The following is a 20,021-nucleotide window of genomic DNA, read 5'->3' as shown; positions in this document are numbered from 1 at the left end:
CTGTGAGAGAGCGAGCGCATTTCCCCACTCCCGGATATTATGCTGTAGATGCAGATGGCAGATGACACCAAAATATTACCATCTTGATTTAAAGAGGAGCTCAGTCGGACTCTCACTCACAAACATAACCTATTTCTGCAGCCACTTCCTAAATATTTTTTCGCCCTTGCATCCACATAACTTGGCTACAGCACATCAGCTCTAACTCCAGACTGCCTAGAAAGAAAACCATCTATCTTGAATTCAACCTGCTGTGCAGTGATGGAACATGTGCACCTGTTTACTTGGTAGTTACTTGCTTCTTGGATATTACATCAATACCATAAAAAGCATGAGGGTGTTACTGTTGATATCTTCCTTTTGTATTGCTTTGGTGAATCTCATGAAGGTCAGCTTGCTGATGGCGCATTCAAGTGCCTGCACAAGCTTATAAAAAATCCAGAAATTTCAGATTTGACACTGCCTTCATCTTTTTCTTTTCTCCTATTGTGTCAGCAAGTCAGGACACAGCTTTCCACAGGCTTGAAATAAAAAAGGCGAATGAGTAACTCCATTATGAAAGGAGTGAAGAGTTTGATCCTCCTAATACCAGCTGGAAACTAACATCTACCTTAGTAATCTTTAAAGCTTTGGTGACGTAACTAAAAAAAAAAGAAGAATAAAAAAAGGCTGCCAGGATGGAAACACCATCTAGGAAACCAATCACCAGAAGTAGGGTTTGTCATCATTTAAAGATCACCAAATCTGTCCTGGGTATAAGAAATTTAATACCCAGGAGTCTTCGCTTCGCTGGCTGGTCAAGATTGCCAGCAGCACCGTGTATCTCTGTATTCAGGCTTATGTGCACACCCTCTGACACCTTTCCTGATGGAGAATCACGCCCAGCTTTCAAATAATAATAATTTCTAAAATATATCACTATTACTGCCTTGGTCACTAGATGAACCAATATCAAGATCCACCCAAGCTGCCTGAACTCTCTGCATTTCTAAGGCACTTTTCATTGTGACATTGTACATGAAATTAAAACACAAGAGCCAGGCTGCCAAGGGGTACCTGGTGATATATGCTTGTGCTTTCAGCTGTGAAGTGATGAGCTCTCCTGGGGCGGAAGGAAGGGGACCAGAGAAAAACAGACAATTTACATAAAAATTACTGTCAAAAGGAACCTTTTTTTTTTTTTTTTTCCTTAAATCTCAAATAGTACACAGTATATTTAAAATTTTTAGGGCTTTTCTTCAGCAAATCTTAACCCTTCAGATAAAACAGAGCATGGAGAGTTTGATCTTTCCTCTCTTCTGATTTTGTTAAGCATGTAATATATGTCCACAAGAAAAAAACACCCTGTAATATAATCCCAATAGCAACTTAAGATGTAGAGAAGTGAACACTTCCCTGAGCAGCAGAGTACTTTTCTGCAGCCTCAGCAAACACCCTTTACCCGTCCTTTCATGTAACTTAGAAAGTTCACAGAAAAAGGAAGTTACAAGATGAATTTTATGTAGAAGACCTTAAAAGATAAGCAAGATTTGAAACAAAGAAACCTATCAAGATCATAATTTCAGAGGCTGTCAGCTGATCCTGCTGTGCTGTGGCATACGTTACAAGAGCTATACAATCGCTTTTCTTTCCAGTGGGAAATCCATTAAGATATTATTTTTGTAAATTTGGATTTGTTTTCACTAAGTAGTCCAGATCATTCCATGGATTTGAAATTCAAATATTTTAACGTGACTCTGACTTTTTTGTTTGTTTGTTCAGAGAATGAGGACAGAAAGCTGGTTTGGCTTTATTCTGCACACTTACTAGTAATAGCATAATCTCTAGTATTTTTAAAAAAAGAAAATCCATTATGCACACTTTCTTTTCCCATGCTTGCAAAAACTTCCCTACAGGCCAGTATCTAAATCAGCCACTGATTCAGATGCTGCAACACAACCTGACATCAGAGAAAGGAAATCAGCACTGGATTCTTTGTGTAACTAATATCAAAAAGAATATAATTGTTTTGTCTTTGAGGTGTAAAAAAGTATGCCCTGAATTTATAGTATGTCAGTGCTGAAGAGATTAAAGGAAGAGTTAAAAGTCAGCATTCGCTACAGAGAGGAGTCCATAATAATAAAACAAGGACTGGAATCCCAATCCCAAACCCAATGCCATTTGGAGCAGTAAAGAGAAGCCTTTGTGTAAAAACCACGAAAACTCTTTATGTAGCTCTGTTAAGCTGTAAGAGCCAATCTAGAGGAGTGATAAAGGGTCTGCCTCACCAAAACCTAAGTGCCAGGATGCTGATCCCATCCATTATTTCTTTGCACAAAGGAAAAGCCTAGAAGGACAAATTATTTTCTTTACAAATATGTTATGCACTGTGGAGCTTGAGCCCTTGGTACTCGACCCCTGCCAGGACTTTGCCAGACAGCAGGGTCATCTGCTCACTGAGGTCAATGTCAAAAAATTTCATTGCCAAGTCGGGAGATTTGGGTTTATAATGTCCACAAACCTGACTGGAACTGCTGTTGGGTCACCAAATTGTGATAGTTTTATCGCAATTAGCAAATGTCACAATTAGTAAATATTAGTAAATAGTATATGTCCTAGGGAGACACCTTCCATCTGCTACTAAACTGAGCTACACATGGACTCTGAAGGAGGAGGAGGAGGAGGAAGGGAAATCAGATCTGAGCTAGGAGGGGGCCAACATATGAGTTTAGAGCGGTTATACATATAACATTTGCCCCGGGATGGAGCCAAGCGCTAGCACAGAAATTTTCAGAAGTATCTTCTGACTCCTGTTGCTCGATATCCAGACCAAAATTACAGTGGGCCTAAAATATTGTTTAGGTAACAAGCAGGTGGATTGAACATAGCTATTGAACACATAAGCCTAGTCAACTAGAAAAGCAGGGTTATGACACTGAAAGGCATTTCCACCAGGCTTCCAAGACAGTGAAGGTTGTGTAAACTCTCAAGAAGACTCAGTTGAGATTATAAATATAACTCCTACTGTGGGGGGGAAGCATACACTCAAACCCCAGAAAGGCTTGCTATGGATCCACTTCAGTACAATTTAAATTTTAGAACATACCATCCTTATTTGAAACATCTGCTGCTTCACATGCGAGGTCAACTTTCATAGGCTCCACAGAAGTTTCCTCTTTCCCTTGCATCCCTGTAAGACAAGCCAAACAAGGAGAAAAATCAATACTTACAGTACTTGAATAATGTGTAATTCTCAGACTCCAGATACCTGTTTTTCTTCTTTTTCTTCTGGCACGCTCTTACCTTTATAGACTCTGCCGCTGTATTGTGGCAGCCATTAGAGAAAAGGGCAGAGGATATAGGGGGAGGAACATGGTTTGAAAATAATTGCTTGAATATTTGTAGCAATCTGCACTCTTTCCTAACTGGGATTGTTAAAGCCACATCATGGTGTGTACTTCTGCCTCCCTGACATTCTTTTCTCATCATTTTTGAAGAAACTTTTCTGCTCATAAAATGCAATGTATGATGGAGACCTACTCACACTTACAAAGTTTCTCTAGCTAGCAGAATAAAAATAGATAAAGTGAGAGTTCAAATATACTGGGTAGTCAGACACAAACTAGTATTTGAATTTAGGAAAATGCATTTTATCGCTGTAACTCAACATTTTTATCTCTTCTGCCTCAGGCTTGTCTGGAAGCTTAGATTCAATCTCCTAACAATATTTGAAATGAAAAAAAAAAGTGGTTTTGCTGTTTTGTACACAGTTCTACTATTCCTCCATTTAGAGTGCCGAGAAGCCAATTTTTAGTTAATTCCCATCATACTACTTCTCTACTTTTGTGGCTGCTATAAAGTCTGTTGCAGCTATCCTGTGGTAGAACTACAGGACGTCAAGCTATTGGTTGCTAAGCGATCCAGACGTTTGGGCGGTTATGAGACAGCAAAGTGTAGCAAGGACCAAGATATCTCAAAAATGGTTTACTCTTAAGCTGAGATCATTTACCTCATCAGCAACAGAGATTAAACATTCACAGTCCCACGAACACCTCCCTTTCCTTTCTGTGGAAGTCTAGAGCAGATTTTTTTAATGCACTTTAGTGCACTACAGATATTTTGTCCATAAACATGTATCTACCACTGAAGTTTGCAGCCAGTTTCCCTTCTAATCATATCTGCAAGCCAATACATTGTAATTCTCACAGGCAACTTCCAGCACACTACCTACAGTCCTACCAAGCATTGAAATGCTAAAAAAAAAGGACTTGGCACATCAAAACCAACAAGAAATAGCCACTGGAAATCTCAATTAGCCATCTCAGCGAGCATGGGGGAAGTCGTGATGGATGAATATACAGTGATGAAGATGTCACCCATCATTTTAATGGGTTTTACTTTTACTGCAGAAATCCTTCAGTGATTCACTGTAGCAGCAGCTCCACCTCTTCCTTGCTGATTTAAAATCCTTTCCCCATACAAACAAACAGAAAGCCTGTAAACATCTGGGACTGTGAACCCCATATGTCAGCGAATGCCTGAGATGGTCCCTTTGCGGGTGCATCAAATCCCTGACGCTTCCCCAGGGAATTCTGGAGAGCGAGTGTGGTTTTCTCCTGAGGTTTCTTATGCACCAACAGGCCTAAGCTTTCCCAGCGCTCGCTCATGACTGTTTTTGGCTCACACAAAGGAAAAACCCAGGTCACCCCACCACAGAAGCCTGTGCATATGGCGGGAACTTGTCAAGTATGAGGCTGAGAAGGTATGTTCGAAATCCCTGCGTGACTTCTCCTAGCAATACCAATATTTACGTGACTGTGAAAAACTTGGGTGACTATCAAAATTTGGGTGACTATGAAAACACCGATTAATCAAGGAACATACACTGAAATTCAGGTTGTGCTACATTTTGATTATCTGGGGGAAGCATCTCTACAGTAAGTGTAGTTTTGGAAAATGAACTGTCCCATCATAAGTGCAGCCTCCAGCAGACGCAGCCCTTCCTACCAAGACACTCAGATGTCTGACGCAGGGATCTGGGACCCCTGCTAAACACCAATACACTCCAACGGGCAGTTGATGCCTATGAATCTGACTTTGCCTCATCTAAAACACTATTAACCAAATAAAGCAGATATGGTATGACAGGTTACATCTTGACTCCCAGTTCCTCTAACAGCTAGAGATACCGAGTTGCTGTCCTGTTGCCAGCTCCTGAAGGCTCCCGTGTGAAGTTCCCAGGCCCTATCCTAAGATCTCCTATTAACTAGCCGGCGTGCCACACTGCCAAAAGTCTTCTCACTTGCAATTGCAGAAATCTCTCATGCAACTGACAGGTGCAAAGGACTACTGGCACGGTGCTAGGTGAGGACAGAACCTAATTACAGAGAAGACCTTTTGTGCACCCACATGCGTGCATGTGCACACATGCTAATTAGGGCTGCTGTTACAGGGATGAAAGCAGAAGGCGTCGAGGGCCCTCAATACCAAAAGCCACAAGTTCACCTCTTAGGGTGGTGAAATGCTGGAGTTTCAACCCCAAGCCCCAAATTAAGGTTGACATATGGGTGATTACCACAGCCCTTCACAAAGGGGTGGTGAGTTTCCCTTTCGGCTTCCCTCCAGGGTGTGACTGGCAACGAGCCCCAGGTGTCCCGCATTAAGTAAGCAAAGGTCCGGTGTCCCACTTCGGGATAAAAGCTGGGACCACTTGCAGGAAGGGGCAGTGTCTGTCTGTGGGGTGGATGCACTGTGCAGAGTTTCCAGTTGGAGAAGGACCTCCTGCCTCCCTGGAACTGGGCTCCAGTCAGCTCTGGCTTTTGTAAATGCAGGCTGTGTAGAGATTCAGTGTGTGGCTTCCTTGGTCTTATGTATTTGTCTGGTTGACCTGGTTGTCTCCCATCTCTTCTATGGGAGACTGCATTTCACCATTTATTCCACCCATTGTTGGTCGTGTGGTGTCATTGTTGGGGTCATTGGGATTGATGTCGATTGTGTATAGCCTGATTGACTTGTTTGTACCCCCAGCGCTCACTCAGGTACTGACCCTTTTGTATCAAATACAATCTGGTTACTGGTTCATCTTTATGCTGGCTGTGTCCTTTATGCTAGGCCTGATAATTGGTGAAACAGGAGGCAGTCCTAGAGAGAGACTGGAAGGAGTAACAGCAGCAGCAGCAAATCTGCAGAATTACTTTTTGAGGGGTGTAGGGCCATAAACATTGTCAGAAGAGCACTAATGCATGTTCTGCTTTTTCACCTTCTTTCTAAGTCTGAATAGTTGATTTCCCATCCCTTCTACAAGGGGATTATTGCTGTATTGGTTTTTCTTATAGTATATGTTGATTGTTGGATATTGTCAGCAAGAAAATGATAGTGAGAAACAACATTCAGGGACAAGCAAGGCAGCAGATATTTTAAACCTTAACAAAGCCAAGCTCCACAGCAACCTTGGCAGGAGGCTTGCACGTTATATTGTCCAATTTTGGGGAAGACTTTCAAACTTGGTTAATGTAAATCTTAATTTCTTGCCCAACTATTTTTGTGCATGGGGGACAGGAACATTCACTATACTGCCATGCATGTGGAAAGGGTATTATCCAAAAAGCTTCTTCCCTGCCACGCAGTAAAACCGAGTGCTACACAGAAATGAGCCCATTTCACCTAGACAGCAGAACTCGATCAATATCAGAACCGCCTTGACAACCAATTTATTCTAGAGGCCTCACCTCACCCCCTTGTTTTGATTGCTTCAGGTTAGAGCACAAACAAGCAAGGAATTTCGGGTCTCCAAGCAGGAGCAGAGACTTACCGAAGGGGAGGGAGCCTGGGAGATACCACTTTCCATTTCAATTACCATTTCCAATTGCACTCCTGACAGAGCTTGTTACCTGAATCCTGGTTACACAACCTGCCTAGCACTAAGTGACAACAGGCTCCTGGCATGGGTAAGGATGGCTTCCAGCCTTTTGAAATGCATAAGACAAGTATACACCAGGAAGATATAAATCTCTGTACTGCTATTTCATCTTTTTCTCTCCTTCACAGTCACAATCCGCCAATAGTTCCACGTGATTACAGCTAACACTGTTCTTTCTCTGGAGAAACATGGTTCCAGATTCACATACAATTCACAAGATCAAGATGTGGTTGTTGTTGGTACATTAGCATCAATTTTTAAAGTGCCCAAGTACAGAGGTCAGACATCTATTCTCTGCATCCCTGATAAATCCGAGTAAGTAAAAAGTGTAACCTTCCTCCTCGTCCTCCCTTTGCACAAGGTTTACATCTATTTCAAATGATAAAAGCAGGCAACTATATAGGCTTAGAAGCTGTAACACAAAACAATCCATAAAACTCATTTATACCTGATCATCATCAAGGTTTTGCTGTGTACTGAAATGTGCCTTTGTAATCAGGAGAGAGGCACATTTCTCTCCCAGGTAATTCAAAGCAAAATCTGAACATAGCCCCCTAGAATTGATGAATCATTCCTGGGAGGCACCTGAACTGGGTTTCTGCTTTGAGCTGCCTGCCTTAAGGGAGATTATTTCTCTTTGCTGACTAGCGAGGGAATCTAGAAGGTTGGACTCTCTCAGCAGAGCCTGGCCTTTGAGATCAGCCTTGGCAGAGTCCTCACACTGAGCATGGGTAAGGGATTGTCAAGTGGGCTCTCAGTCAGGAATCTGGATTTCTGCTCTTAGTTCCTAGCTTGTTATAAGGTCATAGACTAGCTTTAAGACAAACAGAAAAACAGATTTCATGCATACGTGAATTCTGTCAGTTCAGTCAGGCAACACCAAGATATTTTAAATCTTAAAAATTCCCCAATTGTAGAAGTCTAAATTTTCCTATTAAGTGGGAAATCCTGGCCCTGAAGTCATTCTGAATACTTGAGGAAGAAAAGGACTATCAATAATATGACAGTCCAGACAACTACTTCTATTTTTACAGGCAAAATGGCAAGGTCATTGCTCCTGTAACATGTCTGCCCAGCAATTTTGGGTATTGCCACAGGAATTCCAATAAAACACTATCCTGCCCATGGACAATTTGTAACCAGGAGAAATTCATTAGTTGTAAATTATTTGTGGAGCAGTTGCTTCTACTCATGTTATATACATTGAAAAAAAATCACCTCTGTCATTATGCAATATGGAAACCACACTGCAGCTATTCTGAACGATCCAGATTTCCCTGATTCATACCCACTGAATAGAATTTATTATTTTGAGTTTAGCTGTAAATATGCTTCCCCTAATTGGGAGACTCTGAAAGATGGAGGCTCATTAAAATCCAAACTTCTCTGTTTAAAATTTGAAGGCACCATTTTTCTTCTGCAGCAAGAAAAAAGACAGACAAAGCTCTTCTGACCCACAGCTGCATTGTCTTATCTGTCAAAACCAGTTCCATTTTTCTTGCTCTGCAAACAGCCAGAGCTGGTTTTTTCCTTCTTCCCAGTCATTTCACTGCAGCTCTTTGCTAATGTGACTGTCAAGCCTTCATGTACCTTGTTTACCACTGTATTTTAGTAGCATTATAAATGCTGCTTCACTTGGAAACTGAAGCAGTCCGTGATACAAGGGCTCCGTTTGACTCCTGTTTGACACCTCCATCTGGGAGGAGACCAGATTCTACCACATAGAAGATTTATGCCATCTTCTTCTATGGACTGTACATGCAAACCTACCCAACCTGCTGCTCTGGGGACTCTAAAACAAACGCAGCAGTCATGGTCTGTCTGTACTTCGCTACGTTCAAGTTGGTGGGCAGTTTTCCCCCTTGCTATCCTTCTGCAACACACAGGTCGAGCACGACAGCACCAAGTCTGCAGAAATGGCACTGCTGCAAAGGTGCCTCTTGCTGTTTGGCATGGCTTCCTTAACAACAAATGTCTCCATCTGTTAAATCAGGAATATTCTACTTCGATCAAAAAAATGCCCAGCAATTAGGCACTGTAGAGATTAAAAGAAAATTCAAGGATGTGAATTTCAGAGGAAGGTGTGCTGGCTGGGACATTAGCTTTGCTGGGCTTTTGAAGGCACTGAGCATCATTTCTTAATGCCATGCGTGGGCTGTCAGGATTCACGTTGCAGCCCCTTCATCGTTAAATGGAGTGTTTACCCTCCCTTTTGGCATTTTGGCTTTGTCTCCCAGAGTAACCCAGTGCAATGAAGCTCCCCATTTCTCCAGTGTAGCGTGCATCATCTCAGCTCTCTGTATTTGTGCACGCAACTGTACCTAAAGGCATCACACTGCTTCCAGCCACTGTTATTTCCAGCTCAAGCTGAACTGCAATTTTTTTTAACGCGATTTAAAAGTGTCTTAAGATCCGCTTATCCCTATCCCCTTCCAGCCCTTTATTAAACATACTGTTAGTAAATCTCATTATGCCTCCTTTTCCCTAAAGGTGGGAAGGGAGGGTAGTGAGGATTGTCTCTCAGCAATATGGTCCATAAGACCCATACAAATTGGGTGTCTCTAAAATCGGTAATGCCCATCAGGAGCTCTTTGTATCTTTTGTCTCTCTGTAACAACAGGATAAACCTGCACACGGCAGGCTCTTGATGAATACAAGGGCATATCATTTTAAGGAAAGCACTTATTCAACTTTTTTTTTTTTTTATTCTGAAGAAGCCTTAGCTGTGTAAGAGGCCATGTTGCTGTTTTCCAGACGCTCTTTCTGTGAAACCTCTCATCAAGGAAGCAGCCTGCAGCACAGAGTATCTGAAATGGAGCACCCAGAAGCTTTCGTCGCATTCCTCAAACACTGGCTGTTAACACAACCCAAATGTTGCCTGCTCGTATTCAGACTAGTAGGTCACCTGTCCCAAACGGCTTCCAAAGCCCTTGTGCTCTGTCTCCCAGCCTACAAATAAGGCAGACAGCATGCTCAGCAGTATTATGAAAAGTGAAGGGTTTCTGAATGAATAGAACTGGCATAATTATTTAGCTTTCTTTCCCATTCTGTCATTTTCCCTGCCACCTTCAACCATTTATAGAACTTGTAAGTAATTTGGTTCGGTTTCTGATCACTAGCTTCCTGATCCTAAAAAGCTGCGTAGGTGTGAGGAATTACAGCACTGGAGGACCATTTTGTGTAAGTTGCAGGAAATCTCCAGGTCACCTAAGGCTCCGCTTTCACCAGGGGGAATGATGTTGGGCATTCAGAAATGTTTTTCTACTTCCATGGCCACAGGAACAAGCCTGCTGAATGACCGCCAGCTGCCAGAATGATACCTGCCCCTCCAGTCCCATCACAATGTTATTTTCTCTGTGCACTCACCATGCTCATTACCATATACCTGGTCTCTCTCCAGCTGTCCTCATACAGCAATTTTAATTCCTCTTTGCACTACTAACCTGGGGTGAGGCCTCGGTCCTCAATTTGGAAGAACTGATCCAGGAGCCCAGTGGCTTATAGGCCTTGCTTTCCCCTCCAACACGAACATCTTAATAGGTTGTGCTGCCGCTGGATTTTCCATCAGCACATACTGTGCCCCTATTCCATTTCAATCTTGCACTCACCATATTTTCTGAGCATTTCAAATTATCTTGAGGCAACCACAGCAAAACGATAGACTGTGAAAGCAAAGAGGTCCTGGATCTCCTAAGTAGGCCAGCTTTGTCAGAAGGCCATGCTATTTATTTCAGAAAAGAGAAAGAAATTTTCTATTTCCCTCCAAAGGAGCCGACCCGAACAGAAGATACCGTGCCAGTCCTTAGCCCTGAGCAGCTGCATGAGAACTAGGTGGGTGCTAGGAGTGAGCAGAAACAATATTTATAAAAAAATAAATAAAAGGAAAGGGTGCGGAGGGAGAGGTAAGAACCTGAGAGGACAAAAGTAGCAAATTTTCCAAGAACTGGAAGTTAGAAAGTTCCTTTCCAGACAAGCACCCTCATCTTTTACAAAGTCCCCACTCCATAGCTACAGCAGAGAAGATGGTGGGGTGAAAAAGCACGCCATCCACACAGGACAAAAGGAGGCTTTGCCTGATTTTCTGATAATGTACAGGCAGGGCTTCTCACTCTTATGGCTGCAACCATTTATTTCTGGGGTCACTGCTTCTGAAAGAGATTACTGCCAAGTCAAAGAGGAGCCCTGGAAAATACTCTGTTCAATTCCTTTTCAATGAGACTATTGCCAAGTATATGAAGAATGAGCTTCAAAGTAGCAGGGAATAGCAGCAGAAGGGTAAATAATAAGGAGGATGTATGGATCTACCTGAAAGGCAGTAAAAATATACAGTGTGGGAGAAAGACTCTTCCTTGTTATTTGTCCACAGACACCAACAGAAATTTTGGAGCTTAAAATAAGACAGAATATTTACAAGGAGAGGCGCATGAAGTTTGATGAAGTTCTGCCAATAGATGTAACCTTACAGGTAGTCTGTAATTTTCAACCGTTTTGTGATGTAAAGATACAACAGCCAGCATGAAAAATAAAAAGTTATTAAAAACCACCAAAGAAACAAATGTCAATAAAAACTTGGTAGAGTATATAACACATCCACCTGAAATGTCTTGCTCTTTGGAAAGAGTACTTCCATTTCTAAAGGCTCATTGTGTCCTGACCAAGCCCTCTGTTTTAATTTTTAGAAACCTGTTAGCATCCTAAAACCAAGCTGAACATAGTATGAAACAAATTTTCTTGAAAACAAGTGGTAATTGGCAGCACCCAACAACAAAGACCTCACTGGTGATATTTATCGTACCTTTTTTCCCCTACCAAGACACATGTTCAATAATAATTTTCCAAAAACAAAGAACTGTGCCTTTTTTTTAAAAAAAAATTGAGCTCTGCTCTGACTCCTTCAAAGCCAAAATTTTACAGTCAGCTGTAACTATATGGTGATAAACACAAATCTGCTAGAACCAACTAATTTTGCTACTGAGCTCCTCACCTGTTCCAGTTCTCAGGGCTGTTGTTTCAGACCTGGATGGTGACTCATAGAAACATAATGGATGTTTAAACAGAACTCACACAGGCACACTTGTGTGTGTTTATTTATGTTCAAGGGTAGTAAGCAATTTTTCATAAATAAATGGCTGGGGGTTGTTTTCCCTCTGAAAAGAAGGAAATAGACAAGTGATGGATGGCAGTGCTGGATGTATTACCCAAGGCAATGCTCCCCATTCTGCTCGGGAAGTGCCTTCTGCCCTGTGGAGAGAAGCCATCGCTGAAATCTGGCTTCTGGAGATTCGTGCGGCTTTCGCTGTCAGAGGATGTCATTAATGCTGATTGCTGCCCCCATGTCTCTGGTGAAAGCCTGGCATCCTCCTCTATAGCAGTGAGTGAGCCAACACCAGCCAGCCTCAAAGAAATGGGAGGGAAAGCAAACATATTGTGAGTGCTATATTACCTCCTAAGTGTGGATGATGTTTTTAATTTCTAATGATAACTGGATGAATATAAGAGCAAAATTTTACAACAATGATGTGGAGTAAGATGTTTCCCCAGAAAATAACAGAACTATATCAGAGCAAGGGGTGGTCTAACCTCCTGCCCTATGCCTGCAGGCAATAACCACATCCTCCTCTGAACACAGAGTACATCGAAATAAGCCACAAGAGGACCAAAATCCTCAAATGACAGCACTGCCAGAGGGAATCGCATGCCACCTACTCCCAAACTGAGACAAGCCTAAAAGAACAACCTAGCTAGTACTGCAGGCGTTTCAGCTCCATGGTTGGGAATCACGCTCTTCCACCCATTTCAGTGGCATCTCTTAAAAATCAGCTTTTACCACTGACATGTTGGGGAGTGAGGGAGGTGCAGAGCCAGGCAGCGATAGCGTAGCTGGTGTCAAACACTTGAAATACCCACCCATCCTCCTGACACTCCCCTCCTCCCATGAAGGCAAGAGTATCTCCAAAACATTAAAAAGCACAATGGAAAAGATGACTCCTGTGGGTTGCTTTTAGAAAAAATTAACCCAGTAGCCTGGGTGTTACCATCTTCACCCGAGGAGCGTATCACCACAGGATTGGCTTGGCCGGCAAGGCTAGAGACGGGATTTAGATTACCAAATCAGTGAGGTTTATTTGCTCGATTTCTTGGAGAAAATTTTCAAAATTCAAAATTCACAGTGTGCGGTAGAAAAATGTTGCCCACAATAGAGCTTCCAGAAAAGCAATTTTGCAGGCCAGGAAAAAGCAAGTGTCAGTACTGGCAGTCATATGCTTGCTTCTCTTCCTTGTGGAGAGCCATTATGCAGTGTTTTCTAAAATTGTAAATGTACTTTCTGGCTCACAATGGGAAACAACACTAATATGCATCACAGGGTGTGAGATAAAATGCGCAGTGCTATTGTTGCCTTTGATTTGTCTCCCATTTATATCAGCTCTCAGTAAGAATTACACAAAGGCAGAGCTGCAGATTTTTCTTCTCAACTTTTTCACATTTCATCCTTTGTTTGGTTCATAAATTCTAGCGTCTAACTAGGATGTTACATCAGAGACAGTAATTTACATTTAGATAACATAATGTGAAGAATACTAACAACCATAATCCTCCCCCCTCCAAACAGCTCCAGAGTACTTCCCAACTGACCTCAGCTTTGTAAAACAGGGATCTGGCATATTTGCATTAAGCTGAACATTTCTTTATCTTTCTCCAGTAACCTAACATTCAGGGGTTTTTTTGTTCATTTTGTTTGTCTCCCCATCCCCCTCCCCCTCTTAATTTTAGTGAGTCTTGCTCCCTGTGCTGCCATTGACTTAGTCTCTAGCTATGAAGATGGCTCCAGTTTGTAGTCTAGGAAAAGACCCTGAGCACAGTGGGGTAGTGTGCTAACTATAAGAGGAAGGCCACTTTGTTTCTTGTGAGTTAACTAAGAAAATAGGTATCAGACACCCCCAAGAACAGCTCTGTGATTGCAGTACACTTAAGAGAGACAGCTTTTCTTCTTCAGCACCCTACAGAAGGACTCACTAGTCCTGGGCAAACAAAAAGCCAGCAATGAGCATTAGAGCCACAGTAAATCACTCTAGAGAAGTATCAGTCAGCTTCATCACCTCTGACGTCTACCATCGTGACACCCACGTCCAGCAATTTACCAGATTTGCAGCTCAGTCTAGGTGGAAGGGACAAGTACGGGGAACTTTTCTGTCTCCCAAACAGCTTTATTTCTAATAATGCTTCTCCTTATACAAGCTCATTCCCACTGTTTGAAGAGGTCCATCCTGGTGTTACTGGCCACTCTGGCAACTTCATAAGCAGGAGAACAAGGGATCAGAAATTTACTCTGTGTTTCACATGTATTGGAGACTTGTTTGTATCAAAATAAAGTAAATTAAAATGGCAAGTTAGACCAAGGCTGACTTAGCACTGTTACATTAGGTGGAAATTGGAGCAGCTAATTTGGAAAGCTTAGGCACATATTTTTCCTCAATCATCTGCCTTTGCTCCAAATTACTGAAGATTCCTCCAAGTCCTGTTATATCTCGAGGCTCCAAATAGAAACTGAAGGCCAGAAACACAAACCACATAATACAGAGTCTGAACAAAAGTCTTTAAGAAAAAAAGGTGGTGGGGGGTGAAATGAAACTTTCAGTTTTGTCTCAATATGTTTCTTATCAGAGAATATGCTTTCAAAAGGATCAAGATTTTTCCCTTTAGCACTGGAGATCACATCCCCTCTCTCCATCAAACACTCTTTTAACACAGAGGTTGTTCTAGATGCCAGCAGACATAGGTCAGTATTTTCAAAAATAGGTGACTAACATTAGGAAGCTCTTTAAAATGAGGTTTAGATTCTGATTTTCAAAAGCTCTGAGAACCCAGCAGCTCCAGCTGGCTTCAAAGGGTCTTCCTTCATAAGGTGTTTGGAATGTGCTCAGCATTTTTGAAAATCAGGCCACCTATTTGGGATCCTAAACACAGACTTAAAAATTCAACGCCAAATCTCACTGCACTAAGGATCACACCACCTTTCTAACCCGTGCTTAGCTCAGCTCAGTGACATTATAACTAACAATATGGCTTTTGCCTTCTTTTTCTCACAACAGAATTTACAGCACTGCTAATAAAACCAGTGTCTATCATGAAAACTGTCAGACTCTTGAGCCTAACAAGGTAACTATAATTTTCCTTGAAGCTATTGAGCAGGTCTATACATCTCCCAAAATCCTCTTAATGGCTAACGCAGGTTCTTTAACAATTAGGTGTCCTGAAGGTCAACCAGAATACAGCAGCCAGTGCTGTGGGGTACTCAGAAATACCACTTGCCATACAGAAGTACTGCAATCCATGCTGGCACTGCATGGCACTGGTACTGCAGTACTGAGCCCTTCCGTAATGCCATCCCCCTGCTATGGGGTGCCGGAAAACTTTAAGGCTTATACTTGGCATTGTAGCACCACAGTCAAGACCTCTACCAATTAAGGCAGAAGAGAATAATTGTATTAGCAGTTGATAGCAGCAGACTTTCGTCCTGCTAAAGGAAGATGACACATGCACACATTAAAAGCATTTCCTCAAGCTACACTTCTTCAGATTGCTGGATTTGGACCATGTTTTATGATTTATTCATAACAAAGAGCTTCTTAGCACATGAACTTGCAGCTGCCCAAAGCCTCTTCATTATACAGCTTTCAACTATTCTGGTAAAAAAAAAAAAAAGGAAAGAAAGAAATTAATATAGTGGTTCCAACCTTAGGTAGAGCTTTTGCCAGCACACAGCATGAGGGTCAGAATTAGAAGCTACAGATGTGCACTGTTTCTCATGGTCCAGGTCTACAAATATTTGTCCGCCAGTGTAAGGATTGTCACTACCCACAGACTCCACAAATGTCTCGGTGTCTGTTACTTTCATGGGAACTACTGAAGCTTTCAAAAGAATGCAAAGAGTGCTAATCCCCTGGTGCAAGTGACTTCAGCCTTGACAGACATTTTCCCAGAGTCACAGATAAAACTGAAGGATTCAGCCGTAAAGGATTAGGAGTGGTGTCACCTAGAATTAAGTCACTGGCCTTGAACCACGTTTTTGTTCAGCCTTATCAATAGCAAATTTCACAATCTTAAAACCAAGGTTTATTGAGTTTCTTTAAATATATGTATCTCTCTCTTGATTTCCTGAGTAGGTTTAAAGGTCTAGACAATTCACATTATATTGTTTTATAGTTTCCATTTTTTACTACACTTCAGTGCACTAAAAACCATCAATCTGACAGTCTGAGGAAACTCAACCAACTTCTTTTCACAACTATGCACAGGATGTTTCTTGTGTATGTTAGGAAAGCAAGAAAACAAAATAAACACTTTGCATGGCTCTTTTCACATAGAAGCTATTTTAAATACTACAGACCCTAGAAGGGGAGGGCCTGTTAAATAGAAAATAGGTGGTCTTTGACTAAAGATTTACAGTTCACAGCAAATCTAGATAAATATCTTAGCTACCCTGTTATTCTGATGTAAGCACCTAAAAGATGTCCCTACATGAGATGTGCTTTAAATTAGTAATCTGCGGCTTCTCAGTTATCAGGTGTAAGAGTTTATTTGGGGTGGTAGGGAAAAAATAAGCCTTGTGTCTTAATGGTTTGTTTCAGTTCACGCTGAGTATCTGTGACAACGATGAGGACTGAGTGAAAATCTTACGAGGGTCCTAAGCGCAGAGTACCACTAATCCTCAGCTTGGTAAAACCTGCTGTAATTTGGGAGTATTGTGCAAAGCTAACTCTGACATAGTACTGTGCACTGCAAGTTGACGAGAAATTTGCATGGCAGAGGCTAATCTGCATTTACACACAATAGCCACAGGTTTAGGGTTTGTTCAAGGAATACGGTCTTGCAAAAATGCAACAACTGAATAACAGAAAACCCTTCTTAAGCCTCAAACATATCCCAAACATGGGGAAGGGGGAGGAAAGGGTAAGTCTCCGTGTCATGCCATGTTGTGCAGCACCTCGCAGAAGTTTTGGCCGCTTTGCCTCCCATCGTGAAAGCCTGTGAAAGCTCCTGGCTCAGGCTGGAGCCCAACCGGGCAGTCAGCAACAGCCCCGACACAGTGCCAAAGCCACCACTGCTACTGCATCCCGCAGGCAGCGGGTGGTCCTGCTGCACAAGGGAAATGACTTGAAAGGCACATGTGGAGTTGATCAAAATATTTCTAAAAAAACCATTTTCCTGAATCAAATTACTTTTTTTTCTTTTGGTTGTTTTTCCTTCAAAAGAACAGATAGTTTTATGGGAAATGTCACGTTTTCAGGGAGTCATACAAACGTAGCCTGAGAAGCCCAAGATTTCCAGACAAATGTTGCTGGCTCTTGCCAAAACTATGATCTGCAGCTATCACATTTCTGCTAAAAAAAAAAAAAGAAAAAAAAAAAAGTAAAAAAAACCCTCACAAATTTAAAAGGAAATGAGATTTGATTTTGTAAAAGTTTTCATGGAGGGAGGAATAGGAGAGAAGTGCTTCTGACGGGCTATAGCAGGAAGCACCTATGAGTGTGTGTATTGTTCATTTATGCAACAAGTATTTCTGGCAGAACTAAGCGAGCTAGTCTTTAACCAGCAGGAGCTGGAGGAAGCCTGCTGGTCACAGATGATACATGTATAAGACAGCAGTACAACTGTGTTAGAAATCCAGGAAATGGATGTTCCAAGTAGGCTGTTCAAGTTCAAGTTTAGGAACTGCATTGCATGCTATATGGCCATAATTATTAATGATGATAGTAACAATACTAATGGTTGAAAAGATCCTGCTTATCCTTCTGCATGTTCCCCGTCAGCAAAATTCTTTAGTTAGGTTTAATTTTCTTAATACAGTAGTAATTCATAATTCAAGAGACAACTTAATAATGTACCAATTATGGTACAATATAAAGTATAATGAAAATAGACCCAAATTAAAGCTTGCTAAGTTCCATTTACCAACTCTTCACTCTCATGGCACGTTTGCTATAGCAAGCTTAAAAGTTCAGATCCATTTTATTTCTGCGTGTCCTCTGGTTTACTAACTCTGAATTGATAACAGCTCCTTCCACAGCCCAAACACAAAAGAACTCTGGAAATACTTGCAAGAAACAATGAGGACTCCAGGTGACACAGATCACGTACTGTACACAGTATTACTTTCCCTAGAGTGAGCCCACGTAGCAGCATTTTGTGACATTCATCATTAAAGTTCAGTCCTTGGAGTGCTGCCATTGTGGTCATGCGCAGCCAGCTCTCTGCTGATAGAGCAGAGCTTATAACCAAAGGCCATCCCTCCCGAGGGCAGTGCAAAAGTGATTTGAATATCAGGCCTCAGCAAAGGTGGTTTTTCTATTCTTAGCTGGTTTTATTTCAAACAGCCTTTCAAGGGCTGCTAGTGGGCCAATCAGTTTAAGAGTGTGAATGTTTATAGCAACAAAACTGTGGTCTCCGGAAACTAGAAACCAGTGAAATGTGGAAAGAGAGTTGCCTTTTTGCCAAAACAAAGTTCCTGATAATATACAGTGTTGAATCAAAGACAAAGCATTTTGCAGAAACACAGAACTTGCACAGACATTGTCACAAAGGCTCTGGGGGCTGCTGGGTGGCAGCCTCTCTGGGGTCCTCAGCCACCCTGGCTCAGCACAGCCAAGGCTGGACCAGCCTCCTGTCCCTTCCTCCAGCTTCTCTACGGATGTATCCTCCCAGCTCTGATTTATTCCCCATGTGGGGACACATATCACCATCTGTAGGGCTGCTCCGTGAGTGACTGGGGAGCCCCTGCTGCTTCAGGCAATGCCTCCTCAGCAATTCCCAGCAGCATTGCAGCGAGAGGACAAGTGAAACAGTAATTGCGGAGCGTGCCTGGCAATTTGTACCTGCTGCAGTTGCTCTCGAAGGGTTAGAGCTCACTCCTTCACTTCCAAAGCTTGCAGGAGGCCTGACTACTTCAAGCTGTCAGACAAGACAGGGATACAGTAAAGCATGGAGCACCTTCAAGTGATGCAATTTCATTCGGCATATGTGTACTTTGGGTCCTGGGGTCTTTGCCCAAAGACTCTTCCACCACCCAGACAATTAAGAAAAGGTGCAAAATACCAGATAAATGGCATTTCTTAGCAATTGTAATGAACAAAGTATATAACCAGCTTCTGTAAAAGCAGACTTTGAAATGCCACTGGCTTGCTTCGTTTTGAGCACGTTCCCAGGGAGAATGTCAGGTCGCGTAACTCATTTATCTTTACACAGAGGAGCTCCACTAAACACCAGCCATCATAAAAATACTAACATTCCTTTTTGTGAAAACAAATATAAAAGAAAAACGCAGCATCTCTCTTAAAAAAAAAAAAAAAGCCAGTTAGCACTTCAAAGCTTACCACATGGTCTGTAAATAGCAATGTCAGTACACCGGGGAGCTGCACTCCTCTTTGTTTAACAACAGCCTGAGTTACTCAGATGGAGGTAGCAATGTTAGAGGCCTTCCCTGTGACACAAAACTACATCGTGCATTCATTTAGATTCACTCTTTGCATTTTTTTTCCCTTGATGGCTTAAAAAATACCAAGAATTGGAATAGCATAAGAATAGAATTTCAATCTAGCCTTATATAAAGCACTGCTCTCCTCTGGGCAGTGTGCACCCAGCAACATCTACTTTATATGTGCCATGAAGGGGAGTGTCAGGGAGAAAAGTGCAGTAATTGAGGTCATGTCCTCTGCATTTGTGAAGAAACCCCCTCCCACATATCTCCATCATCCAGACACTTCAATGTATTTACAGATAGCCACTTTCATTATATCCAAATATTTATCTCCCAAGTGCCTAAATGAGTAGGTATTTAATTCTAGTGATGCAAACACCTGATGGCTGGGTGCTCTCATTTGCCTGTAAATGCAAAACATAAGCCACTGAATTGAATTATGTGGCAAATGTCCGCAGGTACCTGAGGTATCCGACATCCCACACAAAATCTGTGCTTCACATGCTTAAACAGCTCTATTGCATGCTTTATAGGGAGGAGGGAAGAAGAGAAAGAGTTGCGTTTTGGGTTTTTTTTTAAATCTCATTTGCAGTCGTACAGCTAAAGCTTGGAGATTAATAATAAAAGTGTGTATGTGACAATGCAGAA

General features: G+C 42.0%; 1 protein-coding gene across 4 annotated transcripts in view; it reads right to left on the bottom strand.

Annotated features, from left to right (window-relative positions):
• Window positions 1-20,021, bottom strand: part of MACROD2 (mono-ADP ribosylhydrolase 2) — an 890,001-nt gene that overhangs the window by 9,142 nt on the left and 860,838 nt on the right. For all 4 annotated transcript variants that reach the window (XM_074917676.1, XM_074917770.1, XM_074917932.1 and 1 more), the window contains one exon: window positions 3,086-3,169. In XM_074917676.1, coding sequence (XP_074773777.1) covers window positions 3,086-3,169 — 84 coding nt within the window. The remainder of the gene's footprint in view (window positions 1-3,085; window positions 3,170-20,021) is intronic.

Source organism: Athene noctua, chromosome 1 (assembly GCF_965140245.1).
Source record: "Athene noctua chromosome 1, bAthNoc1.hap1.1, whole genome shotgun sequence".
Taxonomy (NCBI): Eukaryota; Metazoa; Chordata; class Aves; order Strigiformes; family Strigidae; genus Athene; species Athene noctua.
Note: the sequence above shows the minus strand (reverse complement) of the source record. Positions and strands in the feature narration are given on the sequence as shown.